Source organism: Bubalus bubalis, chromosome X (assembly GCF_019923935.1).
Source record: "Bubalus bubalis isolate 160015118507 breed Murrah chromosome X, NDDB_SH_1, whole genome shotgun sequence".
In the NCBI taxonomy this organism is placed as follows: Eukaryota; Metazoa; Chordata; class Mammalia; order Artiodactyla; family Bovidae; genus Bubalus; species Bubalus bubalis.
The window spans coordinates 141,539,337-141,554,889 of record NC_059181.1 but is presented as its reverse complement, the minus strand read 5'-3'; the positions used below and the strand labels follow the sequence as shown (position 1 = coordinate 141,554,889).

The window sequence follows — 15,553 nt, the reverse complement described above, 5'->3', positions numbered from 1 at the left end:
TATCAATGACATTTTTCACAGAACTAGAACAAAAAATTTCACAATTCATATGGAAACACAAGACTTCAAATAGCCAAAGCAGCCTTGAGAAAGAAGAATGGAGCTGGAGGAATCAACCTTCCTGACTTCAGACTATACTACAAAGCTATAGTCATCAAGACAGTATGGTACTGGCACAAAACAGAAATATAGACCAATGGAACAAGATAGAGAACCCAGAGATAAACCCATGCACCTGTGGGTACCTTATTTTTGACAAAAGAGGCACAAATATATGATGGGGCAAAGATAGCCTCTTCAATAAGTGGTGCTGGGAAAACTGGACAGCTACGTGCAAAAGAATGAAATTAGAACACTACCTAATGCCATACACAAAGATAAACTCAAAATGGATTAAAGACCTAAATGTAAGACCAGAAACTACAAAACTCTTTGAGGAAAACATAGGCAGAACACTCAATGACATAAATCAAAGCAAGATCTTCTATGACCCACCTCCTAGAGTAATGGAAAAAGTAACAACAATAAACAAGTGGGACCTAATTAAACTTAAAAGCTTTTGCACAGCAAAGGAAACTCCAAATAAAGTGAAAAGACAACCGTCAGAATGGGAGAAAATACTGGTAAAGGAAACAACTGACAAGTAATTTCCAAAATATACAAGCAGCTCATATAACTCAATACCAGAAAAGCAAACAACCCAATTAAAAAGTGGGAAAGGGACCTGAAGAGACATTTCTCCAAAGAAGACATACAGATGGCTAACAGGCACATGAAAAGATGCTCAGCATCACTCATTATTAGAGAAATGCAAATCAAAACTACAATGAGATATGCCTCACACCGGTCAGAATGGCCATCATCAAAAAGTCTACAAACAATAAATGCTGGAGAGGGTGTGGAGAAAAGGGAACACTCCTGCATTGCTGGTAAACTGATGGATGTAAACTGGTAAACTGGAATGTAAACTGATACAGCCACTATGGAAGACGATATGGAGATTCCTTAAAAAACTAGGAATAAAACCACCATATGACCCAGCAATCCCACTCCTAGGCATATACCCTGAGGAAACCAAAACTGAAAAAGATACATGTACCCCAATGTTCGCTGCAGCACTATTTACAACAGCTAGAACATGGAAGCAACCTAGATGTCCATTGACAGATGAATGGAAAAAGAAGTTGTGGTACATATATACAATGGAATATTATTACTCAGCCATAAAAAGGAACACATTTGAATTAGTTCTAATGAGGTGGATGAACCTACAGCCTAATATACAGAGTGAAGTAAGTCAGAAAGAGAAATATAAATATCGTATACTGACACATATATATGGAATCTAAAAAGATGGCACTGATTAATTTATTTTCAGGGCAGCAATGGAGAAACAGACATAGAGTACAGACCTATGGACATGGGGGGAGGGGAGGAGGGAGAAGGGGAGATGTATAGAGAACATAATATGGAAATTTACAATACCATATGTAAAATAGATAGCCAGTGGGAATTGGCTGTATGACTCAGGGAACTCAAACAGGTACTCTGTGACAGGCTGAAGGGTGGGATGGGGAGGGAGATGAGAGGGAGGTTCGGGAGGGAGGGGACATGGGTGTACCTATGGCTGATTCTTGTTGATGTATGACAGAAAACCACAAAATTCTGTACAGTAATTATCTTTCAATTTAAAAACTTTTTAAAAACTTAAAAAGTTATCTGCATTTTCTAATTTTGTCATATGAGCATCAAGTCATCTGTGAATAGTGAAAATATCTTTTAAAAACTTTAAAAAGTAACAGGATAGCTTCACTTTTATATCTGAAGGATCACCATGTGGAAAAGGAAATACTTACTTTCCTGTACCATGAACCAGCTAATTTCACTTAAAATCACTTCATCTTATTTGCTCTTTACAACAACCCAGTGGTTTAAGGGATATATATTACATATAACATGGACACTATTTTGACAGAGGTGTAGGGGCTGAGACTGAGAGGAGGAAGGTACCTTGCTCAGAGTTTACCACTTACTGGACACAAAGCTAGGACTCAAATCCAGGACTTTCAGACCATAAAGTTCCTAATTTATCCACTTCACTCTGCTCTTGTGTGGCTCTTTTTCAGGTGTCTGCTGCCTGACTCTATCTGCATAATGGGCTTAAAATTTTGAGTTTCCCAGATTTTGGTCTTACCATCATACCTCTGATGATTTTCATAGGTTTCAGAAATAGGCACATCCCTTAACTTTTATTTTTCTACTAAGCAAGATTTATATATGTGTATCTATGTACATTGGAGGAGAAAATGGCAACCCACTCTAGTATAGTCTTGCCTGGAAAAATCCCATGGACAGAGGAGCCTGGTGGGCTTCAGCCCATGGGATCACAAAGAGTCGGACACAACTGAGTGACTCAGCATCTGTGTACATTAAATGATTTTGCTTTCTGATGTGCCTCAAGCTTTGAGTTATCTTTATTATGTGGCATTTTCTCAAGCAAGGTGGCTAATCAACTTCATTACCTCATGACACCGCTGGCCTCAACATCTTCCTTCTCTTAACTTTCCCTTCCACCATTTTACCTCTCAGGTACCTACGGTTCCCTCCACTCTGTCTTTGTAGGTCCTCTGCCAAGGAAAGGAAACCAGATGGTGATTTTGCACAGGCACCTGTTAAACCTCTGCTATTGGGGAGGGGCTAAGTAGACAGTCCACGCACAGTCCCAACCAACAAAGGGACTTTTCAGTTTCGGTCTTGTCATCTAGTGGGTTACTCTTCTCTTCGGGTCATCTGCAAAAGCAGATTGGCAGAGAACCGTGTGATGGTGTGTGGACTATCATGGACACTAAATAGAGTCAAGGAAGTCAAGTAAAATAGGAACTTGAAAGCGCAAATTGGCTTTAGCAACAGTCACTGGTGAACTGTGCCCGAGTGGTTTTAGTGTAGTTGAGAGAAATGGAGAGATGTAGACAGAAGTGCATACAGTGAGCTAAAGAGTGTATAATAAAAATATCGAAGTGGAAATATCAAGTGAAGACTTGACTTTCAAGAAAATTATATGAAAAGAGAAGGTAAAGTAAAACTAGAAGGAAGCACAGGAACAAGGGACAGTGTATTAGGGGATGGAGATCTTCAGTCTGTGTTCTCTCCTCTAATTCTCACAGCTCTATGCACGGAGTACTAGTTTCAACTGCATTTAAAAGATGAGAGATAATGGAAGTGTAGAATCAGCAACCTCATCAAGGCCACCGAAATCCGGAGGCCATCTTTAAGTACAAAGGACTGCAGACTGATGTGGAGAATCTGAGACCAAACACCAGTATTTATGGGGCATCAGTCTGCATTGGGATTTCCTCTAGCAGGTCATCTTCCACCAAAGTAAGAGTACGGTAAACTCTAGGCAGAGGAGAAGCAAACAGTGGAAGAGAATTACGAGAAGTGGGAAGCTGAGGCCAGTGGTGTCAAGGGGTAATGGAGCTCATTAACTATCTTATCCAAACTGAGTACTTAAGGAAGCAAGACCAAAGAAAATGAAGGAACTAAGAGTCTGGTGAACATGGGCACAGAGTAGAAGTTAGGAATCTTGGCCAAAAGTTCAAAAGAAAAACATACAAACAAACAAAACCCAGTAGAATCCAAATTAGTTTATCAGTGGTAAAAACAGATCCAAAAGACAGAATGAGATTCTAAAGAAGTATATGTGGAAGTCAAAGCAGATCAATTTTATCACTATGATTGATGGTATCATTAACAGGCAGATAAAATTCAGGTCAGGACAATCTGATGTGACACTCATGCTTGAGTAGCCAGCACATTGGGTAAAAGTGTCCAGAAGAATAGCATAGTGTCCCATTTGAGACTCAGCTTCAGTGAATGGAGCAGACTGTGGATAGGGACTGGAACTAATCACCTGCGGTCACACAGGTGACAGTTTGATCAGTTGATTGTGGTGACAAGTGAGAACAATACAAGAGGGCAAAGACCAGGACACCATGGAACACTTAGATCAGGGTAGGGGGAAGAGTCAGGAACGGAGTAGTCTTGAATGGGTGGTATAGATCATGGAAATAGAGTTTCCAGGAGGGCATCAAAGGAAAAAAAGAATAAAGATAGGAACGTTTTAAAGTTTTATGTCAACCACCTTTCTAGGAAATGGCCTACAAACAGTTGGCTGCATTTCCAAGTTTCATGAAATGGAGTGACTCTGGTTATTAAATGCAGTAAAGGCGGCCTAAATCCTTTCCTACCTTGCCTCTTTCCCAGGGAAAAAGAAAACCTGTCAAGCCTTTTTCCTAAGCAACATATGTTTTCTTTAACCCCTTTCCCTGCCCCTTGGCCCCCACCCTCATCTCCACCCCCAGCATACTGGATTCCTGCCCTAGGCTTCTTGGACACATGGGATAAGGTGAATCACTTAAGAACCATTCTTCCAAGGGAGGTCTGAGAAGACTATTGTGTTTGAGGATAATGCCAAAATTTCAGCTCTTTGATCTGCAAACTTTCAGACACTGCTTATCTTCTATGCTTGCTCTCTAACAGAGAACATGAGACCAGGGTCCAAAGAATTACTGCTTCCTGGTAATACTAAATCAATACTAAATATAGAACATAAGCCTATTGGGCTTAAGGATCAGGAACATTTGAAAATAAGCCTTTCTGTTAAGTTGTCTGGCTAAACTCTGAAAATAATACCAGTCTTCATTATTACTAAAGTTTCAAGTTACAAAAATGAACTCTCTAGTGTAGTTATCCTGTTTGTGGCTACTCCTTAAAGACTTAATTATTTCATAAGCATATGAAAAAAAGGGGAGGAAACATAACCAAAGGTCAAGTTATTGTTAAAATATTCAAAAGAGTTTTTTGTAAAAAAAAAAAACAGAAAAAATAAAAGCTATTTGTAATATTATACATCTGACTTAAATCTATTTAAGTAAAATAATTGGCTAAAGTCATAAATACCCAATTAGCACAAAATGTTAAACTAATGGCATCAAGTCCTGGTTCCAAATCAGGAAAGGAGTACATCAAGGCTGTATATTGTCACCCTGCTTATTTAACTTATATGCAGAGAAGGCAATGGCACCCCACTCCAGTACTTTTGCCTGGAAAATCCCATGGGTGGAGGAGCCTGATGGGCTGCAGTCCATGGGGTCGCGAAGAGTCGGACACAACTGAGCGACTTCACTTTCACTTTTCACTTTCATGCATTGGAGAAGGAAATGGCAACCCACTCCAGTGTCCTTGCCTGGAGAATCCCAGGGACAGGGGAGCCTGGTGGGCTACCATCTATGGGGTCGCCCAGAGTCGGACATGACTGAAGCGACTTAGCAGCAGAGTACATCATGAGAAACACTGGGCTGGATGAAGCACAAGCTGGAATCAAGATTGCCGGGAGAAATATCAATAACCTCAGATATGCAGATGACCCCACCCTTATGGCAGAAAGCAAAGAACTAAAGAGCCTCTTGATGAAAGTCAAAGAGGAGAGTGAAAAAGTTGGCTTAAAACTCAACATTCATAAAACTAAGATCATGGTATCCGGTCCCATCACTTCATGGCAAATAGATGGGGAAGCAATGGAAATAGTGAGAGACTTTATTTTGGGGGGCTCCAAAATCACTGCAGATGGTGACTGCAGCCATGAAATTAAAAGACGCTTGCTTCTTGGAAGAAAAGCTATGACCAACCTAGACAGCATATTAAAAAGCAGAGACATTACTTTGCCAACTAAGGTACATCTAGTCAAGCTATGGTTTTTCCAGTAGTCATGTATGGATGTGAGAGCTGGACTATAAAGAAAGCTGAGTGCTGAAGAATTGATGCTTTTGAAATGTGGTGTTGGAGAAGACTCTTGGGAGTCCTTTGGACTGCAAGGAGATCCAACCAGTCCATCCCAAAGGAAATCAGTCCTGAATAGTCATTGGAAGGACTGATGCTGAAGCTGAAACTCCAATACTTTGGCCACCTGATACAAAGAACTGACTCATTTGAAAAGACCCTGATGCTGGGAAAGATTGAAGGCAGGAGGAGAAGGGGATGACAGAGGATGAGATGGTTGGATGGCATCACCAACTCAATGGACATGAGTTTGAGTAAACTCCAGCAGTTGGTGATGGACAGGAAGGCCTGGCGTGCTGTAGTCCATGGGGTCGCAATGAGTTGGACACGACTGAGTGACTGAACTGAACTGACTGAATGGCATCAATTCATTCTTGAGTAAATTCAATTTATTCTTTAGAAACTTTCTTGATAACCAAATATTCACGTTATTTTTTCCCCTAATTTATTTATTTACTTATGGCTGTGCTGGGTCTTCCTTGCTGCTCAGGCCTGTCTCTAGTTGTGGCGAGCAGGGGCTCCTCTCTAGTTGCACTGTACAGGCTTCTCATTCTGTGCTTTCTCTTGTTGAAGCACAGGCTCTAGGGCACTTGGACTTCAGTAGTTGCAGCACCTGGGCTCAGTAGTTGCGGCTCCCGGGCTCTAGAGCACAAGCTCAACAGTTGTGGCTTATGGGCTTGGTTGTTCCATGGCATGTGGGATCTTTCTGGACCAGGGATCAAACCCATGTCTCCTGCATTCACAAGTGGATTCTCTACCACTGAGCTACCAGGGAGGCCCCTATTCATGTTATTTTTACTCTTATTTCTTATTTTATATTCAGACATGCAGGTAACTGGTGCTTGAAATTTTTAAATGAAAAAAATTCTAGCAGATAAGCTAAAAGCATGATATGTATATCAAGTCATTTTTTCTAGTTAGTCTTAGATTTTATTCATACAAGGACAAACCAACTAGTTGAAAAGGTCAAGTGATTCTACCTTATTTTTTACATAATTGACCAGTTGTTAGACAGTGTTGGGGAGTAGGAACCATCTCAACAGAAAAAGGTCATAGGAATTCTTCAACAAAACAGTACACAACCCCTTCAAGTACACTGAACTGAGTCACATCTGACTCTGGACACACAGTAAATCCACCTGGCAACAATGAACAGCTATGAGCAAGCTGTTACTTTTCAGAAAGCAGAATGAAGGCAAATGATTCACCAATAATTAATACAAATAATAATACATACAAAACTGTTGATAGTACATACGAAACGAAGCCTTTTGACTTAACCTTTTCACGAATGAAATATAATGTCCAGTTTCTCAAAGATAATTCATATTCCACTTTGAGATATAGTCTATTTGGTCTTTACAACAAAATCAAAACTCCACAGAATTCTCTATAGAGCATGTATGTTTTTTTTAAAGGCTCCACACCTCTTTTTCATTAAAAAGCACTCCTTTGGAGTAGCAGAGCAGGGAAGCTTAGTCCCTACAGGTGGACTTTTAAATTGGTACAAATTTTTTGGATGATTTTTTTTATCAAAATTTTAAATGTACATACCCTTTACTTAGAAGTTCCACTTCTGAAATATAGCCTAAGAAATTACTTGCTTAAGAACATGAAGATGTACATGAGACTGGACAGAACTGCAGTTCATCCATACACTCTAATGCCATGGCGCTGCTAAACAGAATGTGAGAAATCTAGTTGTGCTGACACTTTCTAGTGTTGTTCAAGTGAAAAGACAAGGTGCAGAACTGGAAGTACAGCATGAGACTATTTATGCTAAGTTATATCTTAACATAAGCATTTGGCAGAATACACATCAAGTACAGGGGAATAGGCTGGTGGAAAAAGGGGGATTTTAGTATTTTGCTTTATACATCTGTATATTTTCATGTTGCACAATGACTACATTTTTTTAAACTGAGGTAAAGTTCACATAACATAAAATTTACCCTTTGAAGTATATAATTTGTGGTTTTTAGCATAGTCACAAAGTTGTATAACCATCACTACTATTTAATTTCACACATTTTCATCACCCCCAAAAGAAACTCCATGCCAGTTATTTCTTACCCGCCCCCGCCCCCCACAGCTCCTGGCACCCACTAATCTGCTTTCCGTCTCTATGAATTTGCCTCTTCTGGACATTTCATATAAACAGAATCCTACACTATGATGATCATAGTGTAGTAAGCTGGCTTCATCCATGTTTAGTATGAATCAGCACTTCATTTCTTCTTATGGCTATATATGACTTTAATAGCTCCGATTTTAGAGCTACTCAAACAGAAAAACCTTACTCTTTTGTATACACGACTTTATAGAAACTCAACAGCTCTAAATCCAGTGTCCATATTACAGTTTATTTCTACCTCCTTGCTCCTAACACTCCCTTGAACATTTACTCTCTCAGGTCCCATTTAAAAGGTTGCCTCTTCAAACAGTACTTTTGTTTTCACATAAATCTATTAGACTATTATCATTCACACAGCAGAACGCTTTTTGCCCAGTTGTACCTTCCCTATCTCCACACCACTGGCCCCACCCCCAACATAAAACACATTTGTAAGTCTATAGACTTTTCACTTTCACTTTCATGCACTGGAGAAGGAAATGGCAACCCACTCCAGTGTTCTTGCCTGGAGAATCCCGGGGACGGGGGAGCCTGGTGGGCTGCCGTCTATGGCGTCGCACGGAGTCGGACACGACTGAAGTGACTTAGCAGCAGCAGCAGACGTGTATAGGCACAGGTAGAATTTGGGAGTTTATGGATCCGCTATGTTGACAAGGACCAAGGTCTGGCTGACTTCAGTACATTTACCACAGGAAGAAATGTCTGCTACAGTGTAACGAAGTAAAATGCTATCATTAACTTCCATAGTAACTTATTATTAACTTCCATAGGTATTTTACAGCTTTCATCTTCTGAATAAAAATCAAGACTATATTTTTGCCTTGTCCTTCAAGTTCGGTTACCTCATTATCTGAACAAGGCAAAATTATGTAATACTGGTTGATACATAAAGCAGCACTGTCACAGGGACTGGGTTTTTCTCTTAAAAACATGGACTGGCCATAGAATTTTCCTAGGAAATTCTACCACATTTATGCTTTGGCATGACCTCAGCAATGCTGAAAAAAGAAAACAAAAATACCCCAATCCCAAACCCCAGCTGTAAATAGTTTCAATTAGCTAAAGAAAAACCACATAATTCTCTTCTCCATATTTTTATTGGGTAATTAAAATGAAGCTCAGTAATGGCTTTTCAATGTGCACGCACACGCACACACACACACACTCACTCACTCACTCACCCAAACATGACAGGTAGCATTTGCAATAAAGCACACTATAGTTCTAGTTCCAGCATTAATCAGCAGTCTCTTGCTTGATTTCTTTTTCCTCTTGAGTAGGGATGCAGGCATGCAGGTTAGAAAGTATATGTATGGAATGAGTATATTCTACCAACCAAAACTTTGATTTCTGCCCTCAATAGGACCACCTCAATATATGAGCACTACTGCTAGAAGTGTCCACAGTAAAGGAAGTACATTTAAATCTTTAAGATGGAATTCCTTTATGACAAGGATATTAACCTTGCACCCTTATGAGCAAGCTGATAAACTATACTAGGAGTTTGGGTTTATCTTTAAAATCGCCTTCTAACTAGGTTTCAGAGGATCTGATGTAAGTCATAGGTATCTGAATCATGTAATGATAAAAGAAACAAGATGTAATGCAGTTCTATTATACTTTTGAAAGATTTGCTGTTTCTCTCCCTGATAAAGCCTTATGTGTGAAACGTCAAAATTAACTCAAATTCACATTTTTCTCTCTCTCATACTTATTTAACCACAAAGTTATTAAACAAACTAGGCATTTCACCTTGAAATAATAGCAAGACTAAAAGGAACATAATACTATTGCAGTTACAGATAAGCTTCATCATACCCTTGCACAAAAAAGACATAAGTACAAACATGAAAGTCATAACTCATTTATTGAATGAATAGTATATGCAAGAATACCAATAAAAGGAAACTAATACTACAAACTACAATTTTGAAAATAAAGCCAATATAACAGGAACAAAATATACATAATATGAGAGGAATGTTTGATTTTGACCCATAATGCATTCCTTATCTTTACAATAACCTAAATGTCTGTTAGAACAAAACTGTATACCTTGGTCTAACTTTAGTGCTTCTTAAAAAAGCAACAACATTCTAGAACACTTTTCTTTTGCTTTGAGATATTTAAGATTCACACATTTGTTCAAGTACATAGATTCTGATTCAACAGTAGATCTACATATCTTGTTATTCTCTTAGTATCTTGAGTAACATGTACTCTTGAGCAAGTACTATCTGAAATTCTAAAACTGATGATCGTTGAAATAAAATGTACTTCAGTTGTGGGTTTTTAATAAATTGAGATGAAAGTAAAACTCACCCTTCCCACCCCCCTCCCCCCAGGAACAAAGAGCTCATTAAAGTATAGAAACTCAAGTCTATCTTTCTACTCTAAAGAACATTTCTTACTAACATTTCTGGTAAGGCAATAAATGCTCCAGAATAATCTTCAATATATGCTTGCAAAGATTACACTGTTTAATATCGATAACAAAAACAAAACAAAAAAAAGGGAAAAAAGGAAAAAAGAAAAAATGCTTCAAAATTTTAAGCTAAAATATGCATAAAGGACAGTCATGGCAGTATTTTTTGAAATGATGTAAATGTTATATACTTATCAAATAATGTCATGCTTATTAAAACTACAGTTAAGGACTTAAGAGATGAACAGTAAATACACTGCTGAGGTCCATTTTTCTAAATATTCATACCACAATGTAATTACTACCCAAAAGATGATGATGCTACTTGGGAACATAAGTACTGTACAATTTTTACATTGTAAGGCACTTTTACTCAGCATGTGACGAAAACATGGATAGAGAATCAAAATATTGGAAGTTTACAACCGAAGGTGATTTTTCATGTGACTTCAATTTACATTTCAATTTTTAATGAAAGACTGTTTAGCCAATGACACCACAGTGAGAAAAATAGGTAGCCAGCCACGTATCTAGCCAACCAAATGGTAAAGTGCTATTCTGGTTGCTAGTGGCAGAGAAAGGGTTGAAGAAACCCATACAAAGTCATACACTTTATTACATAACAAATTTATTAACTGACAGCTATAGTATTTGAAGTTCATTATATGATTATTGACTGGCCATTATTACCCCTTGGCACCTTCCATTTTTCCTAAAAATATCATTACAGTAGTTGTCCAAAAATGAAGGTGCTCTATTATTCCGTGGGTAAGTCTATGGCACACAATGTAAAAATGATCTAGACACAGTGATTCAAAGATTTAAAATAATGGGTTTCAAGCTGCTGTAAGGAAATAAAGTACAGATCCTTTGGGAAAAGTCACATAGCTTGGTAAACAAACATCTAGATCTGTCGTTGCACTTCAAGTCATGGTGAATTTTGAAAATTCATCACATACATACACAAAAAAATCCAATGGTATATTTAGAGCAAAAGGAGAACAACGTATAGGGCAATCCATTACTAAAGCTAGTTTCCTTCTAAAAATAATAAAAGATGGTTAAAATAAAGCAATCATTGAGTCCCTCGATTTAAGTAAATGTGTGAATACACACTTGACAAATGTGACTTTAAGGGACTAGCAGTTAAAAAAAATCAGTCATTAAGCACAGTGTAATTTTCCACCTGTTACATTTTTAAAATGCTTTTCCATAATCTGCAGAACATCTCAATGTACAGTCAAGTTAACATGTTATTTCTTGTTGGCTAATCTGCTTTAATGTGGTAGGTTAATAAACCAGAAATCAGAATCCCTACCCTTGATACTGAGGTGCTATGGTAATATTAGGCAGAACACAACTAAAGTTTTTTTGGTTTTGCCACAAAGAAATAGATAAATGTGCTTCAGCAGGTAAATGGAAGAAAATATCACTAGCTAGAAATGCCAGTGTGAAAATCCTTTCTAAAAAGCTGGGTTCTTAGGCTTTGAGAAACAATTCTGATGATCAATGAAATAATACCGAACGTTACCAGAAGGAAAATAGGTCACAGAAGCCTATTTTATAGATAAGCAAAGCAATGAATGAAAACATTAAAAATATTAAATAAAGTTTCTAAAATAGTGGTCACAAAATTAAAAATAAATACTGTTTTATGCAAAGACTGTTTTTTTTTTACTTCTACAGCACATGAGACCTCCTTACATACTTTGGGCCAATATATGAAGTGTTCCACAAAAACACGGCACTTGAGAGGAACAAGTTTCAGACATGGTGGCTAAAGTCCTTAGTAAGTGGTAACCCCTTAAATCTTAAAGAGGTTTCATTTGCTGTTGCCAAATGTTAGTTTAAACTTGAAAGGATCCAATCATTTTGCTAGAAGCTCTTTGTATGACATGAAAAGAGAAGAGGTTTACTGTCAAGAGAATTTTGGCATAAGCACTGGAGCTCAAAGCTTATAATCACCAGTTGCCCGAGTCCATGCTGGTTAGTGAGAACAACTTTAACAGGAACCAAATGAAAAGCTTTAGCACACTTCTTGGAAGAGATTTTTTAGCATGTGCTGTCAAAGCCAAGAGAAAAAGAAGGTTCTCTTCATTTCTAGCCTCCGTTACTTGAGCGTGGAAAAAAAATTCAAAAATCCCCATGTGTTGCCACCAGAGGCATGTTTGTACTGTAAAGTGAAATTTGCTTACACTTTCCCTTGAGTATGAATCCACTAAACAAACTTGGACATTCTAAACAGTAGAACTTTGTTCAGTCCAGAAATATAGCTTACTTCATTTCAATGTCTGCTTTAACTGTTGACACTATACACAGGGTTAATAGTGTTTCAATTGCTTCCCAGAAACTGCGAACTACAGCTACGTAATACCAACATGTCAAACTCTGCCATCTAGTGAAGGCTCATAAAACAAACAAGATGCTTTTAGGCAGTTCAATGAAGGATCTAAGAGTTGGGCAGTAAAAAGTTACAAACCCTTTTTGATTTTAGAAAACAGTGAAAAAAGAATAGTAGTTATGGATGTCTTATTCATTCCCAGTTTTCTAACTCTGTCCCATGAACCTGTTTAAAAGATGATAAAAAAATGTAAAATATGATGCTTGAGGGGAGCACAATAAATAAAATGTTATTGAGGAGCAAGAATATCTTATTGGTTTGACACTACAACTACATTTATTGATAAAGTGGATAGCTTGTTTTTACAGTTACAAAATCAGCTAGTTAAAAGAAAAAAAACTATGCAAACCTACACATCCTCAGCATTCTAGTAACATGCTTAACTAAATATAATAGCATTAAAAAAAAACCAAACTGCACATTATTAGTTCAATATATATTTATCAGTGTGTACTGTATTCTGACAACACAGCCAATATAGTTAACTTTCATACCTAGTTTCCATTAAGCTGCTGCTGAGTTAGTTGTTGCTGATCAATTTCTACTTTTCCTCGGCTTTTACTCTCTCGTTCTTCATCTTCTTCATCTCTCTCATCATTTCCACTATGATTTTTACAATATAGTCTACAACGATGAAAGATAAAAATCTCAAAATGTTTTGTCATTATTGATGAGAACATATTTACATCATTAGTGGATGAGGTTGATGCCCATTTAAAATATGGTCTCCTCATCCATGCTTAAAAACTCTCCACAATTAGGTAAAGGTTCATTTCTATTTAACAGAAAGGAAAGCACTCTATTAATGAGATACAAAAAGTTCATCTCAAATAAAACCTCTGGTTTAGGATGAAAGTTAGCACATATGTTCAAATATAAGGCAATTCCTCACTTTGCCCAATGAGATTAAAAAGGTTTTCAGCCAACATAAAAATATCAATTTTCAGTATATATGTGAAAGTGTCAGTTGCTCAGTTTTGTCTGACTCTTTGTGACCCCATGGACTGTAGCTCACCAGGTTCCTCTGCCCATGGAATTCTCCAGGCAAGAATACTAGAGTGGGTAGCCATTGCCTTCTCCAGGGGATGTTCCCAACTCAGGGATCCAACCCAGGTCTCCTACATTGACAGGCAGATTCTTTACCATCTAAGCCACCAGGGAAGCTTTACTATTGGTGTTTTACTATATACGCACCAATATATTTTGCATAATCAATCATCTCCACCATAGTCAGAGAAGGGTGGGGGATGATCTGAGCTTAGTTTTAAGGCAATTATACACAAGATGACAAGATGGAACAATGCTTAAAAAATGTTCAATAGATGCCCTCTTGTGGGCAGCAATGGATAAAAGATGATCACGTAAGAATTCATCTGCCACAGATGATGTAAGAGTAGCTTTAACATGAACGTTTCTAACAAGTGAGTAGAATAAACGGCAGAGGTGGGGTTGGGGGGGCAACAAAGATAATTGACTTCTGACATAGTTTTGTTCATCACTTTTTATTCTTAAAACATTTTCAATAATTTTCAAAGAACTATGGAGAATTTCTACTCTTCAAACACTGAACATTAGGAATCACTTTTTAAATCATGACTTCAAGTATCAAGTGTGAGACTTTTTTATAGTGTACCTGTGAAGTATCTTCCTCCAAAATACAACCTGAATCTAAATAAGCCTTTGAACCAAGTTATAAATACAGGAAATACAGAGGGGTAGGAAATGAGGTATATGGTATATGAAACCATGAACAAGCAAATAGATAAAATCTAGAACAAGGGGCTTTTCCAAGACAACTTATCAGGGTTCTTCAATAAGTAGGAGGAAAAGGCAAGGGTGGAGTGGGGACTGTTCTTTATTGACAGAGACTTAAGAGACTTCCATTAAATGCTATGTAAGGACTGTGAATGTATTGAAATTTGAACAAATCAAGGCCAAAAGAACATTTTCAAGACAACTGGGGAAAGGTGCAAGTGGACTGGGTATGAGATGATACTAAGAATTTACTGTTAATTTTAAAAAGTGTGATAATAATTGCACAGTGATACTAAAATACCTAAGGATAAAATGACAGAAGATCTGGGATTCTGCTTTAACATACCTCAGAAAGAAAAAAAATGTAGATGAAACAACTGTGCAATAACTTGGTACCTGCTGAGACTAGGAGTTGTGTAGTTTTAGAAATTTTTATAACAGAATTTTATCTAAAAGATGAGCTCTTTGTTAGAAAAATATTAATCTTCTCTGGGATTATTTTTCACTCAAGGACTATTTCCCATAGACCTATTATGTGTCTTTCCCCAGTCTGGACACCCAGGCCACAGGTGTTGACTAGTCAAAGATCTCTGCTGTCACAGAACTTACTGTTTTATTGTGGGAGGCTAAAATTTTAGAAAACTATATATGTATATAGTTTAGAAATACAATAAAACAGGATACAAAGATCACTATATAATCTTCCCTTGCCTTTTTAATATGAATATATTCATGATCCATCCTAAAGGAAATCAGTCCTGAATATTCATTGGAAGGACTGATGCTGAAGCTGAAACTCTAATACTTTGGCCACCTGATGCAAAGAACTGACTCATTTGAAAAGACCCTGATGCTGGGAAAGATTGAAGGTGAGGAGAAGGGGACAACAGAGGATGAGATAGTTGGATGGCATCACCAACTCAATGGACATGAGTTTGAGTAAACTCTAGGAGTTGGTGATGGACAAGGAGGCCTGGCGTGCTGTAGTCCATGGGGTCAC

The 15,553-nt window shown here is 37.7% G+C and overlaps 1 protein-coding gene across 4 annotated transcripts in view; it reads right to left on the bottom strand.

Moving 5' to 3' along the window:
* Positions 1–9,820: 9,820 nt before the first annotated feature.
* Positions 9,821–15,553, bottom strand: part of PHF6 (PHD finger protein 6) — a 49,062-nt gene continuing 43,329 nt past the window's right edge. For 3 of the 4 annotated variants that reach the window (XM_006074806.4, XM_006074803.4, XM_006074805.4), the window contains 2 exons: positions 13,293–13,422; positions 9,821–12,963 (listed from right to left, as the gene is read on the bottom strand). In XM_006074806.4, the coding sequence (XP_006074868.1) occupies positions 13,293–13,422 (130 nt within the window). In that variant the 3' untranslated portion in view covers positions 9,821–12,963. The remainder of the gene's footprint in view (positions 12,964–13,292; positions 13,423–15,553) is intronic. The other variant, XM_044937552.2, reaches the window with a different exon arrangement.